Genomic DNA, 24,937 nt, shown 5'->3' with positions numbered 1-24,937 from the left:
CAATTTTGCCGGCGTCCAGTTTCCGAGCCCGTGGCTGTTAGCGGGCTTGAGAACAGACGCCAGCAAAATTGAGCGTTGGCTGTCAAACCCGCTGACAGCTGCCGCTCCTGTCAAAAAAGAGGCGCTAGGGATGCGCTAGTGTCCCTAGCACCTCTTTTGACCGCCGGGCTTAATTTAAATAAATTAAGATACTGAATCGCGCGCACAGGAGAGCGGGCATTTGCCCGCTCTCCCGCGTTTTTACTGTATCAGCCCGTTACTGAGTTACACTTCCAGCCATCCATTATATTGCTTGCAGACTGTAAGTGGTATTCTTGAAATGCAAGGTGTACAGGGCTCTGCTGAATGGACTCAACACACAGTTTATACTGAGTACCGAACTTTGAGCTGGAGTGTGTTTGTAGTGCCCACAGCACCCCCTCACTCCCATAGCATTCCTGTTGGAAGAGGGAACAGGGCTTGTGAGTACATGCCTGTTCACAGTCCCATGCTCAAAATAACCTCTATGTCAACTCTGAGCAGCAGAGTGATATCCCTTGCATACCTCTAGCAGGACAGGGTGGAATATGTGACTTTAGGTTTTGGGGTTGTTTTTTTTTTATAATTCTCAAGGTTTCTTACACCTTAAGCATGCATGTGATAAACAGTTTGAAATGACTAGACTTCATTGTATCTTGGGGAAACTCAAGTGCAGGCTGTGCTGTGAATTTGAATACAATCATCAGCAGTAAGGAGCACCACTAGGTTTGGTGAAGGTGTTCTACTGGCATGCGCTGGCTCCAGTTATTCTGTGTGTCGCCCCCTCGCCCTTACCTGTGTGACAGTTGTACATCCAGATGCGCTGTCCATCATACCGGCACCGGCACTTCATCACATTGTTAGAGTAATCTGATTCTGCCACCTCATAGTTGGGATTGATGATCACCTGAAAGAGGTCCAGGAGCAAGACAGAAGTAACAGCAAGAGGTTGCTACGAATCCTTCATTCCCTTAAGCTCTTCTCTTAATTTCAGGCAGTGGAAACACACCTAGAAATTGGTGCTAAGACTGTTTCCTGCTGTACATTGTGCATGAAATTTGCTGCAATCTTAACTGATCCTCTGCCAGATTTTTCCCTTGTAAATGAGGTATTAAGTAACCTCAGAGGGGCTGATTCTGCATGCCTTGCCTTATTCCAACACTTATCTCCTCTCAGTATCCACTGAGCTTGACCTCAAGTTCTGGATCAGCTATTTACTTTAATTTAAATATGCATTGCTTGTTCCATCTAGAATTCTGGCTGACGTACAATAGACCATTTATAAAAGCAAGCAAACAAACATCATTAAACATAAAACTCAGTCACCCTACTCTGAGTGAACTAGACAGAACTGGTCAGATTGTTGACTTATAAACAACCCTGACTACTCGGCAAATGCTTCAGCAAACAAAACAGATTTTAAAATCTTTCTAAAATGGATGGGCTGGCTCAGCCCTCAAAGACGCAAGCAAGCCCATGGATCGTGCCCCCATCTCAGGGCCAGCCCTGGCAAAAGTATGCTCGCTGGTTTCACATAGGTGCATAACTCTTAAGGAAGGGATCTGAAGGAGATGACGGTTAGGAATCTAAACCTGTAATAAAGTGGTGCTCCAAAAGGGAGCGCCTGCATTTCCCACTTTTATGAAGGATTTGTAAGTGTAACAGTGGCTTTGCCTCTCTTCCCTAGTACCACTCAGTTTCCAGTGTTTGGGGGGGGGGGGGAATGGGTCTAGCCTTGCTATGAAAAGGGTCGGGGGAGAGGGGAGCTCGTTTTGGAGATGGAGTCAGACCTTGACAGGCAGGGTCTGAGTTTGGCTCCAGGTCCACCACATAGGGAGACTATTTTGAGGATTGCTAAAGTGTTTGGAGTCTGAATTTGAAGGCTACATTAACCCTTCCAGGACAGACCGAATTCCAGGCTCTGTGGCCGATGTTTTGGGCAATGGTTTTGTTTCTCTACGACTGAAGAAGAGCTAGAGCTTCCTACCCTTCCCAGGGAGGGTCTCAAGGACACTGATTCAGCTGACAGGAGGAGGGCAAGAAGAAGGCTGATTATGGCTAAAGATACAGCTGCCTTTTTAGTTGTCATTTTCCTGTTTCTTGTCACCATTTTTGCAATACTGGCAGGGATTTTATTTTTCATGTTAAACACCACCTGGCAGTACTTTAGTTTTCATAATATTGTCTGCCCTTCTACTACCGTGAGTACTCAATGAGCGGAAAGGCCTGCTGAGAGGGACTCTTCCCTTCCTGCACTGAGGGCCCCAGGCCAGAGGCTTTATTGGTTCACAGGAGATTTGGGAAGAGAAGAGAGAGGTTTGGGATGTTCGTGTTACAGCCCTGAATGAAGATGGGGTCACATAAGAATCCTAAATCTTACACCACATTACTGGTAAGCAGTGGAGTCTGTATACAATTGGAGATATGTACTCAGACCTGCCCGCCTCAACCACTATCCTAGCAGAGGCATTCGGTATCACCTGTAAGCAAGGCCGTGATCGTTATTTTGGCTGCCCTGTGTGAAAAATTACTGTGCTGCCCCCTTCCCCCCCCCGATTCATTCAGTCTCTGTCCCGGGCCCATGAAATAAAGCCCAGCTCTGCCTGCAATCTATATTTCTAAAAACTGACACCCCCCCCACCCCAGAACCCATGGATAGGGAAGGGGATGAGGAACCCTAGGCCTTGCACACACGTCACCTCCCCACTTACACACACTCCCACCCTCTTTACAGACACAAATTATGCATTTATAACACATTTTGCATGAAAAAACATTCAATAGAAAAGTCTTCTGAGGCAATAACACTACCTACAACACGATTATTATATTTACATGCACTCCTGTGGTGCTAATCAGAAATGTCTGCAAAAAAATATACTTGGAACTCCTATGGAATTAGAATTTTTGTAATGCATACTGGGTGTAAACTTGGCCCTCAGAAAACCCTGAACAAACAGAATTACCATTATAATATGGTAAACCTCCCATACCAAAACAACCCTAACAACCTTATCTGTGAAAAGGCAACACTGCACACATTACACCAGGCCCTAGAACACCAATAAAACTCTTATTAGGAAACCAGGCTGCTATAGATCCCTGCACAGAAATTAAATGCTAGCAAAATACCTCACCTCGGTCACATGTGCAGACCCTCACCAAATACAGAATACAGAGATCATAAAGTATAAACAGAAACTTGCTGAGAAGAACTGAACTGGAACCCACACCAAGCCAACCCCCGTTCCCTGCCCCCCATACCACCTTCCCTTTCCCTACCTCCCCCGCCCGTTCCCCCCTACCTTTTCTTCTTTCTTTCTTTTGTTTCACAACTTACTTCAGCCCTTGGGCTGAAGTAAGTTGCGCGCGCCAGCCAAGGACAGCACACGATCCCAAGCACAGCAGCAAATATGGCCGCTGTGCTGGGAGCCTGACCCCGTCCCCCCCTCGCCCTGCCCCGCCTCTTTTTTCAAGCCCCGGGACTTACACGCGTCCCGGGGCTTTATGCGTGCTGCCCGGCCTTTTGAAAAAAGGCCCGGCGCACGTAACCCCCCTACGCGCATAAATCCTTGAAAATCTGCCCCTAAATATAAAACATAAATCATAATAGTAAAGTCATATTCATTAAAAAGAATAAATATTTCAAACCATTTAATAAATATCAAAAATTTCCCAAACACCAATAAAATATTTCAAACATCTAATGAATAAAAAATTCAATAATTAAGAATTGTTCTATTCCCCCCCCCCCCCCAAAGAAATGTAAATATTTTGAAAAAGCAGAATTATCAAATTGCACCCAATAAGTAGAACTAATAAGGATTTAAAAATCTTCTGTTCTCCCTACCTGTGGTCTTGTGATTTCCAGTCACTCTGAGATTGTCATGGATTGGGAGAGGTAGAGCCACACAAACTATAGCTTCTGTCTCACACACATGCACAATAACACATGCTCTTGCACACTCCCTGTTCTTCACAGATGTGTGTGTGTGTGTGTGTGTGTGTGTGTGCCTGCCTGTGAGAGCCTATGACACATGGGCTCTCACAGGCACACAAACATACACACAGGCTCTCTCAGACACATTCATAGGCACACAAACCACACACTCACACACACACATACATACATGGCTTCCTGTTGTCATCAGGCCTTGATGGGATGAGCTCCAACACGGCCCCACGGGTCTCCTGTTGCCTTTGGGCCGTAGTGGGATTTCTACCTTGGCCCCATGGGTGTTCTGTTGTCTTTGGGCTGTGCTGGGATAAGCTCCACCGTGGCCCTGCAGGCCTCCTGTTGTCATGGCAGGGTGAGCTCCACTATGGCCCACTGACCTTCCTGCTTGGGGAGGGAGTGGAAGCTGTGCGTGGGGGCGCGTACACACAACAGAAGACCTGGGCCTCTCATTTTCAGCTGCCGGTGGGTTGAGCACTCTCCTTCGGCCAGCGGTGGGTTAGGCTCCACCAGTGGCCCCACGGCTCTCTTGCTGCTGCCAGCCCACCTCCTCCCCTGGGTGTGCTGTCCCGTGCAACTGCACGGTACGCGTGCTCGGTTGCGCCGGGCCTGCCTATAAGGCACATATTGTTGAGGAGGGTAGGCCAATGTAAACTGCATTACAGTAATTGATACTGAAGATGACCAGTGCCTGCAGGACTATCCGAAAATTCTCTAGAGTCGAAAAAGGCTTAAGCCTGCATAACAACCAAAGGTTGAACAAAGCGCACTCTATTACTGAATTCACCTGGCTCATGCAGCCTTGCTATCATACCTGGTCTAAAAGTTCTTTTGCAACGGATGTGTCCAACTGCTTTATATAAGATCATTTTAGAAACACGAGGGTACAGATGTGCTTGGATTAAGGATTTTGTGACCATGAACACAGAAATACTAGGCAACCATCTTTCAGGAGTAGGTAGTAGTACTTTTCTCTCCTGGAAAATAGGCCAACAGGTACCACAGCAACGAAGATTGGAAGTGAAACTAGTCTCAAGGACAAGCGCGTGCTGACGTGTGGACCTGGAGCAGCATCTGATCATTAATGACACCCTAAGTGTAAAGGACACAGAGCTAACTCCCACCTGGAAGAAGTAATCTCCTGGGGCCACATCAGTGACATCGATCCACTGGCAGTCAATATCATGGCGGTAAACATCCCAGCAGCCCACTGTAATTCCTTGTTCACCAAAATTGGCACACTCATATTGCTTCTGAATATCTAAAGCAAAACCAAAAGATTTTTCAATATGTTAGGAAAACGTAAGCGCTGTAATAAGTGCGTCTAGATTCACTCTTTTTACCAGTGCAGATACGGATTTGAGCTAATGGGATTTTCATCAGGAAAAATAGGACAAACAATATATCTCAGCAATGACTTCTTGGGAGTAAAACGTCTCTCAGTTCCTGTCCTTCATTGATATCCCACATGCCAAACTAGGGTGGTTTTGTAAAACAGTAACATAGTAAATGACTACAGATAAAAGACCACAATGGTCCATCCACTATACGGGTTATTCCAGTGCATCTCCGGGAGCATAAAGCTGTCATACCACTGCCATTATGGTTGTACTGCTGCTCCGTGCAGGTTACACAGTGCTTTATTACCATCCTCTCTATTCAGGAATCCCCTCTATTTATTCCACTGTTTTCTTAAATTCCATTACCATTTTTGTTTCATTCCTATACAGAAGGGGAGGGGGTAACCTGCATGAAGCAGCAGTTTACAACCCTAAACACCTTTCTGCGTAGAATGGATGGGCGATTTTGATCTTTACCTGCCATCATTCACTGTGTTATTATGCTTCTTGTCTCCACCACCTCCTCTGGAAGGGCATTCCAGCATCTACCACCCTCTCCATGAAAAAATATTTCCCGATGTTCTCCTCTTTTGGAGTTTCATGACCCCTAGTTTTACAACTTGTTTTCATTGAGAAAGATTTGTTGCTTGTACATTAATATTTTTTTGATATCTAAATATCTGTATCGTATCCCTCCCTCTCTCTTCTCTTCCAGGGTATATAGGTTGAGGTCCTTCATTCTTATCTCATAAGGTGTTTGCTATAGATCCTGCACCATTTTGATTGCCTTTCTTTGGACTGGCTCTAGCATCTCTGTCTTTTGTGAGGTACAGCCTTCAGCCCTGAGCATTGATGAGGCCTCACCAATGACCTGTGAGGAGTCATTAGCACTTCCTTTTTTTCTACCTGTTATACCTCTCCCTCTGCAACCCAGCATCCTTCTGGGTCTATCCACCATCTTGTCACACTGTTTCGCTACCTTGAGATAATCCGACCCTGTCTCTCAAAGTCACTCTCTCTTGGTCATATCAGCTGTTTACTATCTACACCAGGGGTCAGGAACCTTTTTGGCTGAGAGAGCCATAAACGCCACATATTTTAAAATGTAATTCCATGAGAGCCATACAATATGTTTAAAACTAAATACAAGTAAATGTGTGCATTTTATGTAAGATCACACTTTTAAAGTACAATAAGTCTCTGAAAATATTACACCAGGCCTTAAGACACCAATACATCTCCTATTAGGAAAACGGACCAAGTCAGGCTGCTATAGAGTCCTACACAGAAACTACACGCCAGCAGAAAACCTCACCTGAATCACGTGCTGTCCCTCACCTAACATAGAATAAAGAGACCAAAACGCATAACAAGAAGCATGCAGACAAAAACTGAATTGGAAACTGCAACAAGCCAGAGTCTCTGTATGCAGTGTAACAAAGGAAAAAAGAAACATCACACATCCTTATAAAACAAATCAAGAAATATAAAATCATCAGCAGTAAAACTGTACTAACAAAAAGAACATATTTCGAAACAGCTGATGAGTGGAATATCCAATAATTAAAAACTCATATAAAACATTTCCAGATACCAACAAAATATTTCAAAATAGCAGACACAAAGATCCAGTAATGAAAAATAATAAGGATACAAAAATTTTTTTGCTCTGCATACCTGGGAACGTTTGATATCCAGGTGTCCTGAGATTGTTCTGAATTAGCAGGAGGTGGGGTGGTTTGCTTGGAACTTTCTCCTCTCTCAGTCACATACCAGCGCTCTCTCTCACACTGGCTCTCAATGACACACCTATACACACATGCTCTCAGTCACTCACATATACAAATGTTTTTTCTCTCTCACTTATATAGGCTCTTAATTACACATTTACACACATGCTGTCTATCTTTTCACGCTTACACACACACAGGCTTTCAATCACATAAATACATGCTGTCTTTTTCTCTCACACACAGACTCTCATTCACATGCTTACAAACATGTCCTCTCTTTCTCTCATTTACACACAGGCTCTCAATCACATACTCACATGCTCCCTCACCTAAATCAGCTCTCAATCACACACAGACACACATGGTCTCTCTCTCTCATTTAAACACAGGCTCTCAATCACATACTCACATGCTCCCTCACCTAAATCAGCTCTCAATCACACAGACACACATGGTCTCTCTCTCTCATTTAAACACAGGCTCTCAATCACATACTCACATGCTCCATCACCTAAACCAGCTGTCAATCAGACACAGACACACATGATCTCTCTCTTACTTATACACACAGGCTCTTAATCATACATACACATGATCTCTCTCACACACAAAGGATCTCAATCATACACACATACTCTTTCACACAAACAGGTTTTCAATCACAAACTTACACATACAGGTTCCCAATTGTAAACTTACATTCATGCTCTCTCTCTCTCTCTCTCACAGGCAGGCTCTCAATCACAGACATACTCTCTTTCACATATACAGGCTCTCAATCATTCACATACATGCAATCTCTCACTCACACACACAGGATCTCAAACACACATGCTTGCTCGCTCATTCACTCTCTCTCTCTCCCCCTTCCCCCCCCCCCCGGGAACTCGCGGCGGCAGCAGCAGCAGCCACCTCCCAACGCTAACCTCCTTCATTTTCAGCCCTCGCGGAGGCGAAGGCGGAGTCCCATCGGCCGCGGTTGAAGATTTTCATTTTCCTCCGAGCCGCGCTGCAGTCACCGGCGTGCTCTCTTCTTCCCGCGGCCCGGAAGAGGAAGTGGAGAGCATCGGGTGCCTGCGCGGGAAGACCCGCGCAGGCACCCGATGACTCCAGCGCTGGCACCCGGCTGACACCCGATGACTCCCGCGCAGGCACCCGGATGACTCCAGTCGGCGTGCTCTCTTCTCCTCCCCCCCGCGGCCCGGAAGAGGAAGTGGTGAGCATCGGGTGCCTGCGCGGAAGAAGAGACCACGCTAGTGTGGTCTCTTCTTCCCGCGCAGGCACCCGATGCTCTCCACTTCCTCTTCCGGGCCGCGGGGGGGGGGGAGGAGAAGAGAGCACGCCGGTGCCGCTGACTCCAGCTGTCCTGCCGCGTTCCGCCCGGGCTGACAGCATTTTAAGCCTGGGCGGCGGAGGACCGGGGAGCAGCTGGCTCAGCGGGGAACCGCGAAGTATGGCGACACTTGTCTGCGAGCCAGATGCAGCCCTCAAAAGAGCCATATCTGGCTCGCGAGCCATGGGTTCCCGACCCCTGATCTACACTATGTCATACTGCTCCTGTAGATCTCTACATCCCACGAACATGACTCTACACCTTTTGGTATTGAATCTTAACTGTTAAGCATTCAATTACTCAAGCTTTCTTAGATCATTTTTCATTCTGCCTACTCCCTCAGAAGTAGACACTAAGATTTGTTGCAGATCTTAGTGTCATCTACTAAAGGATAAACTTTTACTTCTAACCCTTCCGCAATATTGCTCACAAAGATATAAACAGAACCAGCTTCAGGACCGATCTCTGAGGCACTTCACTAATCACCTCTCTTTCCTTAGCCAAATGAAGTTGCTCCTGAAATTAGTCAATGGAAAAGCTGTGCTGAAGATCAGAGAAAACTTCTGAAATGGGATGGGGAACACTGGTAGCAAACCAAAGAGAGCCCTCTTGAGTTCCCATCCTGATTCCTAGTCAAGCAAGTCTGGAGCCCTGACGTTGAGGCTTTGGAGGAACATTTATTTGTATTCTTGTGACTTCTTCAATGTTGCTTCTGTAGAGCTCTTCCCTTGCCTTCTCAGATCTATCAATGAAGGCCACCAGCTGAAGAGGCATGGCATTTTAACCCAGTCGTAGACAGGTGGAGGTTCAGCATATTGCAGATGCAATGAGCTGCAGAATGGTTGGAGGTGAGGAGAAGCTAGAGCCAGTCCAGAGAAAGGCAATCAAAATGGGGCAGGATCTATAGCAAACACCTTATGAGATAAGAATGAAGGACCTCGACCCATATACCATGGAAGAGAGATGGAGAGATACAGATATTTAGATATCCAAAAGGTATTAATGCCGTTGTGATGGCGAAACCGAACGACGGTATATAAAACTCGATAAATAAATAAAATAAAAATAAATAATGCACAAGCAACAAATCTTTCTCAATGGAAAACAAGTTGTAAAACTAGGGGTCATGGAACTCTAAAGAAGATATAGGCAACCAGAGAGGCAGTAGCCTTTCACTGAAGACACAAAACGTATACTAAAATTTGCTTAGAAAAGAGAACATAATGACAGAGAGGACACCTTGTCACAGAATACATGTCTGTCTCATGGATGCATGAATTCTACTGCTGTTTTTGCTCCCTCCACCAACACTCGAGCTTTGCCCTATATAGTTTCTATCTGATGAAAGGAACAATGTGTGTGCTTGGAAGTTCAGGTATATCTTCATTGCTTTGGATCATTCCAAAGAAGGTATCATAGCCTAGAAAGACTCCCACTTTTATGTGTCTGTATGCCTGGTAGCTATACAAATGATAATTATTAATTTTCTCCAGGGCCAATATGGATACTTGCACAAAACAGCCTCAGAAAGAATCTAATACAGTAATTTACAGTTGCTTTTGAATGTGCTGAAGCTCGCTGAGGCTGGATGTGCAGTGAGTGAGTGAGCAGAGTTAGGAGCACACTAACCTACACCAGCAGGGATGGCTGCTAAGGCAGGAAACAGGAAGGAAGAGAGCTGGGTCTTCCAAAGATCATACAGCCTGGGCAACAGGCAGGTCATTAATTACTGTACCGCTCTTTCCAGGAATCTTACAGACCTGGCCAGGAAAACGAGTTGGGGGTTCTTTTCACGTGCAAAAAACAGCTTCTGACAAAGAAAGCTATAATGGAGAATAACTGCAGCTAACTGTGCTGAGTATCTGTGAAATGTAAAGTCTAATAGGAGAGCTGACTAGAAAGTTGTACATATCCTTTGTACAAGGGCTTTCACCCCCTGCAGGTGGATCTCTGGGGACGTGTAAAATGTGGTAACAGCAGAACACAGAACTTGAAGCACTTCTCATTCCACAAAGTGGAGAAGTGAAAAGTTCCCATTTCTAGGACTGGATCGTGGCCAGGGTCCCATCAAAGCTGTGCAGGCGTGCAGCACTCTTCCCGTGGCTGTGCTCGCCGCACATCAGAGTGCACAGGACCTGGCCAGAAGAGGGGCGGAGCCTGCCCTGCTGCTGATGGCTCTGAATCATCCGTGCTGGCACCACAGGTTTTGAAGCTGCTCACAGTTGTCAGTGTCAGATAGAGTCATCAGCAACAAGAGGATAAGGCTTCCATCGCCCCGAGTTAGCTAAATGCGGCAGGGGAAGAGAATTCTGAGCAAGAAACACGGAGAACTGGATCCTGGGACAGGGGACCACTGCGGAGGAGGAAGGGAGGTGAAAGGCAGGCAGGCGTGGATGCTGGGAATGAGGAGAGAAGTAGGGGTGAATTCTGGGGAAGAAGAAGAAGTGAGGCGGGGGTTGCTGCTGGGAAGGGGGCTAAAGGTAGGGAGGGAACGGGGAGAAATGGAGGAGGAAAGAGGGAAGAGGATAGATGCTGAGGAGGGAGAGTGAGGCAGAAGAGAAAAGGAAGGGTTTCTGGAGGCAAAGGTTAGAAAAAGGATGCATTTTATGGATGAGGGGTGAAGAAGAGGTTGAGAAGATGGGAGACAGGAAAGATAAATGAAGTGGAGGGTGAGATGTGAGAGGAGATGGAGCCCGGGTCGCTGGTGGCAGAGGGGGTAAGTGGTGGTACTACAATATAAACAGTTTGCAGTAAGGGTGTGTCTGTTACAAACGGTACAAGATGGGGCTTTTTATGGAAACGGGACCTTGTATCGAGGATGGTACTGTGTTAGTGAGACAGAACCAAGGAAAAACGCACTCTGTGCCAGCCATTACCCAGAACACATCAACATCCCTGATGCTTTTCCGGAACAGCACAGGCGAACACAGACGTACTTCTCCTAGTCCAATAAAAAGTTCATTTTTGTAACTGTTCTCATGATAAAAAAAACAAAAACAACTTTCATACAGGGATGAGGCTTACTAACCCAGCACTGACCCATCTTTCACTTAAGGCTCATGGAGGAAACTTCCACTGAATCTTGGGCCAGACCTGGCTAATGTTTAAGGCACAGTGCATCGTGTGATGATTGTCAATGTATGAATTTTTTTTTTTTTTAGTAGAACAATTGTATTAAATATTTTTTATGGCTTTTGAGATGAAGGATTTAGTTCACGTATGTGTTTACGTGCATAAAAATCTGGAACATCCCTGAAAAGTAAAGGAACCTTGAGAGGTTGAGTGACACTGCCATAGGTTCATCGGTGGCGTCCCTCTGAAGATGCGTCTGGTGACCCTACCTGATTCACATTCACTGTCTTCTAAGCAGAAACTTGCTTTGTGCCCTTCAGCAACCTTGGTTCCATTGAGGCTGAGCAAATCGTAGTGAGTGAACACCTCCATACTGTGATAATGTCTGTGAGCAGGAGAGAGAAAAACAAACACACACACACAAGCTTTAGCACAATCCCTCAACTCAGGAAAATGTAAGCAGTGTTAAATAATGTGATTATTGTGTCTCGCACTTCATAGTTGATTTGGGATTTTTTTTTTTAAAGTTTTTTTCCTTTGTTAGATGACAGCAAATATAACTGCATCCCATGTTCCATAGAATATCGTTGTACAGGACACGCAGTCATGTATAATTCTTTGTTGGAAGAAGTAAAAGAAAAAAACAATAAAAGCTAGGGTGGTGGATGCATGGTGCAGCCTCCCAGGAACAGAGTTTAGCAAAGCCTGGAATAAACACAGAGGATCCTTAGCTGCAGGGCAGTGAAGAGAACACTGGAAAGCAAGTGGGGGCTATGGGATTACAAGAGGAAAGGAATTTGGGCAGACTAGATTGACCCTCTGGTCTTCATCTGCTGTCATATTCTAGATTTCAAAAGGCTGAGCCTCTAATAAACTTAAGAGAGCTCCATTCTGATCTTTACAGCTGTAACGAAGCACAGGCTATTTTTGTTTGGGCCTTCCAGGTATGTCTGCGATTTCTGGAGTCGACTTCCCTTTTTTTTTGCCAATTTAATCTAGTAGAGGTGTATCTGAACTGACTATAGTTACGTAGAGCTGCATTCACTCATGAATGCTTTCACACCAGCCTGACGAAAAAGTATCAGGAAAAGGTGATGGCGTTTAACCGTGCTCTGCTAGTCCATATATAGCAATATATGTTTCTGTGTCTCTGGAGCAGCGAGGCACTAAGTTTCTCTATGACACGGGTTTCCCACATCTTGTAGAGCTATTTATAACCTACCTTGAGGATGAATTTGTTTCTGGTCAGGATACTTATTGCAGCTGAAATCAAGTGCATTCAAAGTTTTAGCTAAGCAGAATGTTTCCAATCTTCTGGCCACAAATTTAACAAATAAATCTTAGGATCAAAATGGAAATCAGAACTGACCCCGTGGCAGCGCTGTGCACCCCAGGGCCGACTTCCAGCTCAAGTCCTCCATTCCCGGGGTCAGCCGGGGCTGGGGATGCAGCATTCACAGCTCCTGGGGGGGGCATAGTCATCATGCAACGGCAACACTAAAGACGCTTCTACACAGTTTCCTTTTCTAAAGAAATCAGTTGGCGTTTTAGAGACGCCCTCACCAATATTCTTTCAAGCTGCAAGGTCTTTGGTATGCTGAGGCCCTTACTCATCTTTGCCAAATATTGCGGGGACTTGCATTCCAGCAATAACAGAATTGTGAAGCTCTAGGAGTCTAAACAAATGACATTTCATTTTGACCCCAAAATAATAGTACAATGCAGCTAATGAACTAATTTTGATACTGTAAAAAGCGAGGCCCCACACAAAATTAGGAGACGAGCTATGGGAAAAACATGCGATAGCAAGGTAAATTATTTTTAGATTGGAGCTCTTGTCTTTCCCTATGTACAGGAGATTGTGTCTAGCCTATGGGTCTGTGATGGTTATAAATTAGAAGGAATAGTTATGAGTTTTAAATTCCCCACAGCGTGCATGGCCTATTTTTCTGCTTTATTTAGGGCAACCGGAACTATATATCCCAGAATGGAAAAGGACACATTTAAAAAAATCTGAATTGCACACTTAGCAAGCTCCATTGGCTCTGGCCTTGTTGAATGAAGCAATGTCATAATGCTTGATGCAACAAAGTGAGGTTCATCCAGACTGCCACCAGGTGACATTGTGAATTCTGTTGTGTTCAATGTATCAATGCCCTTGCTGCTGCAGAGGGATCGTGCAGAAACAGTGTGATCTTTCTCGATGTTGGACCAGGCTGCTGTTACAGATTTGATAGTGGAACCAAGGTAGAGAACCGCCTTACCTTATTCTGTGAGATGATCAGGGTTGTCAGTCCTGTCGGAACAGGCAGCTGGCAAGAGTCCCAGAGCAAACAGATCTGACGGCAGGCAGTACAGCAAGGCAGGTCCAAGAGGCAGTCCAGGTCGGGGCAGGCAGCAGACAAGAGTACCGAGGCAAAAAGATCTAAAGGCAGGCAGCAAGGCAAGGCAGGTCCAAGAGGCAGTCCGGGTCGGGGCAGGCAGCTGACAAAAGTACTGAGGCAAACAGATCCAAAGGCAGGCAGCTAGACAAGGCAGGTTCGAGGAGCAATCCAGATCAAGACGAACAGCAGACAAGAATGCAGGCAGGAACCACCGAAGCTTCAGCACAAGCAAGCCTGTAGCCGAGGCAACGCTATGCTGGAAAGCTCCCTTTAAATACAGTATTTTTCCTGTGCTACCGCGGGAACGTCCGGCCAGGCTGCTGACGACATAAAGGGGGCGGAGTCACGCCACAAAGCGCGCGGTGCCGCACCAAGCCAAACATTGCTATCAAGCTGCATACCGCAGGAGCCTGCAGGAGCCTTGCTGAACGGGAACAGTACCTCCCCTGCAAGGCCCCCTACTTTTTTCTTTAGGTCTGGGCTTAAGGGGAAAGCGTTGATGGAATTCTTTGAGCAGACGGGGAGCCTGTATATTGCAGGCTGGCTCCCACGTGTTTTCCTCCGGCCCGTAGTCTTTCCAGGAGACCAAATATTGCAGAGTTCATTTCTTTTAGAATCCAAAATTTCCTCGACCTCGAATTGAGTATCACTTTCAACAATCGAGGTATTAGGATTTTTCTTTCTAGAGGGCCATGACAGACTTGCTGGTTTGAGAAGTGAAATATGGAAAACGTCATAGATACATAGAGATGATGGTAGATTAAGTTTAAACGTGACCTTGTTGATTTGCTTGTCATTGGGAAAAGGACCAACAAATCTGGGTGCAAATTTCAAAGATGGTATGCGCAAATGAAGATTTCAAGTGCTTAACCAAACCAAATCTCCAGATTGAAGTTGAGGAGTCGGTCTCCTCTTTTTATCGGTGTGAGTCTTCATTTTCAAACAGTCTTTTGTAAGAGGCATCGTGCCTCCTCCCAAAGCTTAGCCATAGAATGGATGGTTTGAGTAACTGCAGGACATGCTGATGATGTAGTGATGGGTAGTGGAACTTGAGAGTGTCTTCCAAATACGACGAAAAAGGGCGTCTTTCCAGTGGCTACTGGTGCCATTGGTCGGCCCTTGTCACATGGTAGGAGCACAAGATGACGCCGGCCGTTCATTACTCCTACCATGTGACAGGGGCCAACCAATGGCACTGGTAGCCCTTGTGACATAGTAAGGGCAAAGACTATCGGCGCCATTTTGAATACCGGCAGCCGACAGCCCACGTGCAGGAGATCGCTCCAGGACCCCCACTGGACAACCAGAGACTTTTGGCAAGTCTTGGGGGGGGGGGGTCAGGAGGGTGGGGGTTTATTCGTTAGTGATACGTTGTATTCGTGGGGGTTCGCCATAAATTTCGTGACCCCCACGAATACAACGAATATGGCATATATGTTGCGGATTGCCAATACATTGCAAACAAATGCACACCCCTATTGATTGACATATGATCGAAGGAATGTCTTAAGGGATTGATTAGTCCATTCGGTAAGACCATTGGATTGGGGGTGGTAAGCTGAAGAAAAATCAAGTTCAATTTCTTACAGAGTTCTCTCCAGAATCGGGCCATAAATTGAACTCCTCTATCAGAGATGATGCTTACCGGCAGTCCATGCAAACAAAAGATATGTTGTAGGAATAGCTGGGCTAGTTCTGCAGCGGAAGGTAGTCCAGGGAGGGGAATAAAGTGGGCCATTCTGGAGAAACGGTCTACTACAACCCAAATGACCATGTTCTTTTCTGAAGGAGGGTGATAAAATCAGTGGCTATGTGAGTCCATGGTTTTTTAGGAATAGGCAGAGGCTGTAATAACCCCGAGATCTGCTGATGGGGAGTTTTCTGAGTGGCACAGATGTGACAAGACTCCACGTATCTCTTAACATCCATTCTCCATTGGGGCCACCAATAATGTCGTGAGACAAGATCTCTAGTTCGTGGTACTCCGGGGTGTTCAGCTAGATGAGAATCATGGGCCCAACAGAGAACCTTCTGCCTTAGACGTTTGGGTACCACCATCTTACCTGTGGGCACCGTGAAGGTGGCGGCAAGCATTATTTGAGCTGGGTTGATAATATGTCGAGGTGAATTGGGAACATTATCAGGACTAAAAGCTTCTAGAGAGAGCATCTGCCCGCAGATTCTTTTGTGCAGGTCGGAAGTGGAGGTTGAAATTAAACCTGCTGAAAAACAGTGCCCAGCGAGCCTGCTGAGGGTTTAGATGTTGAGCCTGTGACAGGTATGCTAAATTTTTATGGTCGGTGTAAATAGTAATCGTCTGTCTGGCTCCTTCTAAAAGGTGTCGCCATTCTTCAAGAGTGGACTTTATCGACAGGAGCTCCCAATCTCCAATAGTGTAGTTTTTTTCTGCAGGGGAACATTTTTTAGAAAAGAATGCACAACTGAGTAATTTTCCAGAATCCGATGGTTGTAGAAGAATGGCTCCTACTCCCACGGCTGAAGCGTCAACTTACAAAATGAAGGGTTTGGTTGGGTCGGGGTTTCGTAAATAGGGGTCTTTTATAAATTCCTCTTTAGACGTTGGAAGGCATGGATGGCCTCAGACGGCCGATTGTGAATAGGAGCTCCCTTTTTGGTCAAGGCAGTGAGTGGAGCCACTAGGGTAGAAAATGCTTGAATGAATTGTCAATAATAATTGGAGAAGCCTAACAATCGTAAGGCTTTGAATCCCATTGGTTGAGGCCATTCTAGGATAGCTTTGAGTTTCTCTGGGTCCATAGATAAGCCTCTTCTGGAGACAATGTATCCCAAGAATAGTAACTGTTCTTTATGGAATAAGCATTTCTCTAGTTTGGCATATAATTTATTCTCTCGGACACATTGGAGAATTTGTCGTACATGATCCTGGTGTTGTTCCTCTGATCTTGAAAAAATTAGTATATCGTCCAGATAAACAAGTACATGGGAGTACAGGAGATCTCTGAAGATTTCGTTAATTATAGCTTGAAATACAGCTGGAACATTGCAAAGCCCAAATGGCATTACCCTATATTCATAATGTCCATCACGTGTATTAAAAGCCGTTTTCCATTCGTCCCCTTCTCGTATTTGGATTAAGTTGTAGGCCCTTCTTAAATCAAGTTTAGTAACAATCTGAGCCCCTTTGATTCGATCAAATAGTTCAGAAATAAGTGGAATCAGATATCGGTTCTTCTTGGTAATGTTATGTAACCCTCTGTAATCAATGCATGGTTGCAGAGACCCATCTTTTTTTTTTTTGATGAAAAAGAACCAGCTTCAGCTGAAGAGGATGGTCTGATGAATCCCTGAGCCAGATTCTCCTGAATATACTGTGTCATGGGTTCAGACTCAGGCTCGGAGAGAGTGTAAACTCTCCCTCTCGGGAGAGACTATCTGGGAAGTAAATCTGATGCGGTGGTAATGTTTCTGCTTGCTGCTGACTAAAGTCGTCCACGAACTCCATGTACTGAGGTGGTACTTGAAGAGGTTTGACTTGAATTAAACAATTCTTATGTCAATATGGACTCCAACTACTTAACTGTAGGGATGCCCAATCCAGATGGGGTTGAAGTAACCTTAGCCAAGGTAGGCCTAGGATCACTTGATTAATAGATGAAGGAAGTACATAGAACTGAATGGACTCCTGGTGCAACACTCCAGAATTCATTTTAACTGGTTTAGTGATGTGGGAGATTCAGATCCCCAATGGTTGACCCGAAACTGAAGAAATAGAGAGTGGAGTCTTTAAAGGTTTGGTGGGAATGTGATGAAGCTGGACTAGATTTTCCTCAATGAAATTGCCGGCCGCCACTGAATCTATGAAGGCTTGAAGATGAACAAACTCTTTTTTTTTTACAGGGAAATGGTAACAGGAATTAATATTTGTGGAGAGGGAACGATGGGACCCAGGGAGGCCTTTCTTACCTGGCCAAGGTCTGAGAGTTTCCCGACTTGTTAGGGCATTTGTTCACAAAATGTCCTGTTCCGGCGCAGTATAAGCAGAGATTATTTAATCTTCTATGTCGTCATTCCTCAAGGGAAAGTCGACACCAGTCAATTTGCATGGGTTCCTCAAGTGTAGGTTGAGGTTCCGCAGATCTGGGTATCTCAAGTGGTTGTTGAAACATGGGTGCTAACTGAAAAGTTTGCCGAGCAGATGCACATTCTCGCACTCTTTCCTGGAATCGTAAGTCCAAATGAATTGCCAGATGTATCAGTTCCTCCAATGATTCAGGTGGCTCCTGGGCTGCTAACTCGTCCTTTATGGGTTCTGATAATCCCTGATGAAAGATAGCAGTAAGACTGTCCTCTCCCCAACAAAGTTCGGCTGCCAAAGTCCGAAATTGTGTGGCATAATCCCCCACAGAACGAGAACCCTGCCAGATCTGAAGAAGATTGGTAGCTGCTGAAGTTGAGCATCCTGACTCATCAAAGATAAGGCGAACTTCTTTCAAAAACTGGTCCAGGTTATTCAAAATAGAATCATCTCTCTCTCATAATGGTGATGCCCAGGCTAAGTCTGGACCCTCCAATAAAGACAAAATAAAGGTGACTTTAGTCTTGTCTGAGGGAAATAGTGAGGCTTGGAGTGAAAAATGCATGCAGCGCTGGTTTAGGAAGCTCCGACACTGTAGAGGGACTCCATTAAAGCGAGGTGGAGGTGGAAGACGTAAGGTGGCAGGTGGTGGTATGGCGGCCAGTGGAGTCCCAGATGGAGCCAGCGCCAAGGCATCCATATGAGCAGATAGCCATTCCAGAACTCCTGTACCTGATCAAGTACTCCTTGTAGTTGCTGGATTCAGGAGGCTAATCCAGGTATGGCTTGTAAGGCAGTCAGATCTACGGGTTCCATGGCCTCGGCTAACTGTTACGGATTTGATAGTGGAACCAAGGTAGAGAACCACCTTACTTTATTCTGTGAGATGATCAGGGTTGTCCGAGAGGCAGTCCGGTCGGAACAGGCAGCTGGCAAGAGTTCCAGAGCAAAAATATCTGATGGCAGGCAGTAGGGCAAGGCAGGTCCGAGGGGCAATCCGGGTCGGGGCAGGCAGCAGACAACAGTACCGAGGCAAACAGATCCAAAGGCAGGCAGCAAGGCAAGGCAGGTTCAAGATGCAGTCCGGGTCGGGGCAGCAGTTGACAAGAGTACCGAGGCAAACAGATCCAAAGGCAGGCAGCAAAACAAGGCAAGTCCAAGGAGCAATCCAGGTCAAGACAAACCGCAGACAAGAATGCAGGCAGGAACCACCGAAGCTTCAGCATAAGCAAGCCTGTAGCCGAGGTGACGCTGTGCTGGAACGCTCTTTTTAAATACAGTATTTTTCCTGTGCTACCACGGGAACTTCCAGCTGGGCTGCTGATGACAAAAAGGGGGCAGAGTCATGCCACGAAGTGTGCGATGTTGCGCCGAGCCGAACGTTGTCGGAGCCTGCTGGAGCCTTGCTGAACGCTAACAGTTGCATGAAGCTGCCACCTATTACATGCAAGCATTGCATGAATTGGCAGTTCCTTATGGACCTGGATTCCTCTGACCATCGGGATCAACAGGGTCTAGTTATTGACTGTCTTATAAAATCCTGTAGTTGCCTTCAACCTGAATTGGAAGCTCACATGTAGTAGCAGTGTGAAAGGAATTAGAGGAAACCAGTATGAAATGTCAGCATTTCCTAGGCTAAAATATAAGGTACCTGTATCCTGGTTCTCATCTCTCCGACATTAGTCAACCAACAAGAACATTCCTAAAACCACGCCTAGCAGTAAATTAGCAGCAGCTGCTATGATTGCATCCTTATGTGAACAGGAGGCAGAAATATTTTGCCAGAACATTTCTAAACTTAAATCATTGCTGGTGATGAAACAACCTCCCTTGAGTTGTAGTTAGGATCCTCTTATTTCCATACAAGCAGCTCTCAGGCACATGAATATTACAAATTAATCCTGTGCCTGTTCTTTTTGATAAAAGTTTGGCATTAAAGATCAACCCCAAAAAATATGGTCACACCTTTTTATTGGATTAACTTTGTGCATTTCTTGACTAACTTTCAGGAGTTAAGGATTCCTACAATTATAGTTCTCCATCTCATTCCATGAAAATAAAATACATTTTTAAAAAATGTTTCCCAGCATATCCATTTCTATCTCACTACAATATAAAAGAGGAGGGGGGAGAAATGTGTGATTTTCAGACATCAGGAGTTAGAGGTGTTCATTTATAATACTGGAAGTGTGAAGGCAGTTCAGATTGACCCTAAGGAAAGAGGAGTGGCCAAGTGGTTAGAGCACTAAAGCTAAGACGCAGCAAAACCAGACTTTAAATCCCACTTCTCTCACTAATGATTGTTGTGACCTTGGGCAAGCCACTTTGCCCTCCATTATCCCAGGTACCAGCTCAGATTGTACCAGCTTTAGATTGGGGTTTGGAAAGGCACGTTATTAAATCCCCTCTCGCTCCTAACCTTGGATCCTCCACTCCATTTTTGTGCCTTTTCCTAGCTGAAGATCCTTAGCTGCAGAAACGTATGCATTCAACTGGAAAAAGTACCCAGCAATAACACCCGCACTGTGAAAACATGGATTTTCTGTATTCTCAAAGAACCCCAATTAGCTGGAAAATATACAATTAAATTTACAATTTATAAAAAATAGAAGCCCTTAATAAAATACAAATGGTCTCACTCCTTCTGATGTCAGGCTAGCAAAATAAACCTGAGTGCCTCCAGATATCACCTAATGACCTTCTTATCTAGATGTGATTGTCTCAGTATGATCCATGAATACATCATTGAATACGGGGTGAAAGCTGGCAAAGTCAACTAAAAATACAGAAAGGTTTCACCTCTCAGTTCTCAGTCTTGGTATTACTCTGATCTGCAAACTCACTTTAGTCTGGAGGGTGCCCCTTTCCTTTTAATGCCAATCACCATCCTCCCAACCACATTAGTTCCAGTAGTGTTCAACAGCATTAACTTCATTAATATCAGAATTAGTCCAGTATAATAAGAACATTTTTACTTTGGGGCTGTAAAAGAAACCCAACCCAAAATGACAAAATACCCATCTTTTAGTAAGCCAGTAGACTGTAAGGTAGCACTGACAAGGCTCTCTTTCATCAATAAGATGATCTGCCAAACAAATTGCTGGTCATCTGTCCTCCAATACCTCCATTCAATCCAGAAAAACTTATTCATAGGGTCTTGTGAGGCTCTCTGACAGATATAAGAGAGAATTTTTACTTTTTCTTGTTTGAACTTCGTTTACCGTTCTTACACTACATAAATCAATTGAGGGAGTGAGGGTTCTAATTCTTTGAACTAAAATATTTACATTGTCTCGGTGCACTAGTGATACAGAGAGCAATTTTCAAAGCCATTTCTGCAAGTGAAAATTGCGTCTTTGAAAATTGCCCATCCTACCTGCATGTAAAAGAAAGCATGTAGTGCCGATGATACTTTTACGCGCAGAGAATAGAGGCATTCCTGGGAGTGGCATCTGGGTGGGGTTAGCACTTATGTGGCACACGTACATTTTTGTGTACAAGCATAATTTTGTGGGGAAAAAAATACCCACACAAATAGCAGATGCAGGTCCAAGGGTGTACCTTTTCCAGCTCGATTTGCCCTCATAGCTGTACCTTGCTCTTTTTATTCACGTACTTATCAGATTTGTATCCTGCTTTTCCAATATTAGCTCAAAGCAGTTATAGTAAGAACTCTGCGGTGTCGATTCTCTTTCAATTAACCTCAGTTTCAATGGTCTGCTGAGAAAGGGTCCCTATGTGAAAACGGCAACCACTCTCTTTCACTGCACAAATTAAACACTTTTAGAAGCATGCGGCTGAATCCACTGTGTGTTGTAACCAATGTCCCAGAGGTAAAAGGTAGGAAAGAAGAAACAGGAGAACACAAATGTCTTTTTCTTGTGAAATCAGATGCAGCTGCTCCAAGGTCAGCCAGCCTGCCTTTGCCTTCACATACAACACCTGCATATTTTTCCTAAGGAAGAATTCTCTTCACAAATCATCCAAACTAAAAATAATTTCAGAGGTTCCCGGGCCTGCTACACCCTTACATTAAGTGGCTTTCCCCATTTTTCTGATGTTTCCTTGTAATAAGTCTGCCACCAGAGCTCATGGTCATGGATTGAGAATATTGAAAAGAAGGCTTTTTGTGGTAGGCGAGATATGCTTTGAAGTTGTCTGTTTTGACTGCATTTTTTCACCCTCAAAGTCAGATCTTGGTCTGACTCGACTTCCAAAAAAGCCTGCCTCGATTAAAGAGGTGTTTATTTTGGTTCACTGTTTACGGACTGCAGGTACTAGAGAGGAAAAGAGCTTCTATTCCTGTCAACAGTCAGACCGCAGCGTCGGAGGAATACATGCCAGTAAATGATCCATTAATTACGAAAGACCAAACCCTCCCTTTTCGTTTTCACTCTGTTAGATGCATAAAGATAAAAACTGAAGATAAAGCATGGAGCGTAAGGCAGCTGAAATAGTTATGTGAATGGCTAAGCCATGCTTGGTGGGTTTCTCCTCAGATCCTACACTGTGCCTCACCAGGAGTCGGTGCGTCATGCCCCCTTTTCTGGCTATAAAAGTCTTACCTACAAACTTAACTTTTTGAAGTTTCTTAGACCCTGGCTCTCTCTAATCATAATTTTGTTGATTTTAATTATATTTACTGACATAAACAGATTTCCTAAACCTATTTGTCTTATCTGTGTGTGCTGTAAGCTCCATGAAACTGTGTGCTACAGGAATGCTAAATAGTAGAGAAGACGCAGTTAGGCACATCAGAGGTCCATATTCAGTCATTGTCCAGGTAGCAAAGTAGCCGGATAAACTTATCTGGCTAACTTTGAAGGCAGATTCAATAGTGCAGCTGCACTATTGAATATAGCCAGCTATCTTAAAGGTAGCTGGCTAACTTTACGACAGTTCTTTGGCCTGATCAGATTTATTTGGTTAAGTTAGCCGGCTAACCTTAAATATCGTAGCCAGTTAACTTAGCCAGCTAACTCAACTCCTCACAATTACACCCCCAGAACGCTCCTAACTTTTCTGTCAAAATTTTAGCTGGCTATACAATTATCTGGCTAGAATTTAGGCAGATAATTGCCCACATTTTCATTTAGCCGGCTAACTTCTGAGTGAGCTGCTAAATGCTTTTGAATATGGACTTCTTCAGTGTACACAGTCGTCTACCTCCATCACTGACATACAACATGACTATGCAGATCCATGGAAACGAGTGGAGGGCTACTCATCTCTTTGCAACTGTTCAGGGAAGTCTTTTTATTTTATTTGTTGGATTTAGCTCATACCTTTCCATTGGTAGCACAAATCAAGTTACATTCAAGTAGGGTATGTATTTCCTTCTCCTTATTTAACATTAGCCAGTTTTTAGTTTCAACCTACAAAATGAATTCTCTTCAACCAATAAGGACAGCATTCGGGACAAGCGTGAGATGAGTTTTGAATGCACAACGAGCAAGCTATATTTATATACTGTATATCTATAGATAGATATATAGATGTTCGGAAAACTAGTGAACCACAGAGATAAGTAAAAGGCACTGACCTGCAACCCCCTTCCTGCCTGTCCTTCAAATCCTATTTATTAAGTCTTGGCAAACAGTGAGAACCCACATTTCCTGAAGGCCTGACAATTAATGGAATATAGCTGGTAGAGATGTGAATCGGAACCGGAATTGGTTCGGTTCCGGTTCCGATTCAAATCTTACAATTTTTAGAGTCTGGCACGACTGGTTTTTTGTTTATCGGCTGCGCCCAAGCCGATAAACAAAAAACCCACCCCGACCCTTTAAAAATGACCCCTTTGCTTCCCGAACCCCCACCCAAAACCATTTTAAAATTACCTGGTGGTCCAGTGGGGGCTCGGGGAGCGATCTCCCGCTCTCGGACCGTCGGCTGCCACTAATAAAAATGGTGCCGATGGCCATCTTTAAAGATGGCACCGGCCATCCAGTGCTCCTACTATGTGACAGGGTCCAGCCAATGGAACGGATACCCTGTCACATGGTAAGGGCAAAGGGCCATCGGCACCATTTTTATTAGTGCAGCCGATGGCCCGAGAGCGGGATATCACTCCCCGCGCCCCCACTGGACCACCAAGTAATTTTAAAACGGTTTTGGAGGGGGGGGGGGTTCGGGAGGGTGGGGGAAGCAAAGGGGTCATTTTTAAAGGGTCAGTGGGTTTTTTTTTTATCGGGCCAACGGCGCCATTTTTATTAGTGGCAGCCAAAATGGCGCCGATGGCCCGAGAGCAGGAGATCGGTCCCGGGGCTTCCACTGGACCATCAGGTACTCGTAAAAAGTTTTGGGGGGGTTCGGGAGGGTGGGGGAAGGTATGGGTTTAGTTTTAAAGGGTCGGGGTGGGTTTAGGGGTTGTTTTGGTGTGCCAGTTTTCCCGCCCTCCCCCCAAATAACTCCCGTTAGTGGACACTAACCCATTAACGATTTTTCCATGCCATTTTTACATAGCATTTAATTTATTTGTATACCGTTTAACCGTTTATTCTTTCCTATCTCTTCCTTCTTATCCAAGTTCTGCTACCCTTGTTATTTGTAACTGCTCCTTCGATCACCACAGTTCTAGTTGATGTATTTAATGCACTCCCGTTTCATGTAAACCAGCAAGATATGTGCTCATGATTGCCGGTATATAAAAACCTTAAATAAATAAATAAATAAATAAATTTTCACGATAAATCGGGGGAATTTCTATTGTATCGCGCACTCTAACGATTTTTGATGATTTAAAAAATATCGGACGATTTTTTTAAATCGTCAAAAAACGATTCACATCCCTAATAGCTGGTGTCTACTCTCCAAATACAGCTCGCCAACCAAGGCTCTTAATAGATGAGAAATATTATGGGGTGTATTTTTTTGTTGTTATTTTTATTTTGGAAATGTGCTCCAGGCATCCGAGTAATGAGATGTTTATTAAATATAATCTACGCGACCAAGGCTCTGGGACATATGGTGGACACGACTAAGAGTCAGTGACTCAGGATGCTGGAAGGACTAGATAGAAGCAATAGATTTAGAGAATTATAGC

The 24,937-nt window shown here is 44.8% G+C and overlaps 1 protein-coding gene across 1 annotated transcript in view; it reads right to left on the bottom strand.

The window, feature by feature from the left end:
* Positions 1–24,937, bottom strand: part of LOXL2 (lysyl oxidase like 2) — a 177,674-nt gene that overhangs the window by 5,119 nt on the left and 147,618 nt on the right. Inside the window, exons 11-13 of the mRNA XM_029604127.1 lie at positions 11,721–11,836; positions 5,098–5,234; positions 814–925 (exon numbers count right to left, since the gene is read on the bottom strand). Coding sequence (XP_029459987.1) covers positions 814–925; positions 5,098–5,234; positions 11,721–11,836 — 365 coding nt within the window. The remainder of the gene's footprint in view (positions 1–813; positions 926–5,097; positions 5,235–11,720; positions 11,837–24,937) is intronic.

This window comes from Rhinatrema bivittatum, chromosome 5, assembly GCF_901001135.1.
Source record: "Rhinatrema bivittatum chromosome 5, aRhiBiv1.1, whole genome shotgun sequence".
NCBI lineage: Eukaryota > Metazoa > Chordata > Amphibia > Gymnophiona > Rhinatrematidae > Rhinatrema > Rhinatrema bivittatum.
This window is presented reverse-complemented; position numbering and strand designations above follow the sequence as displayed.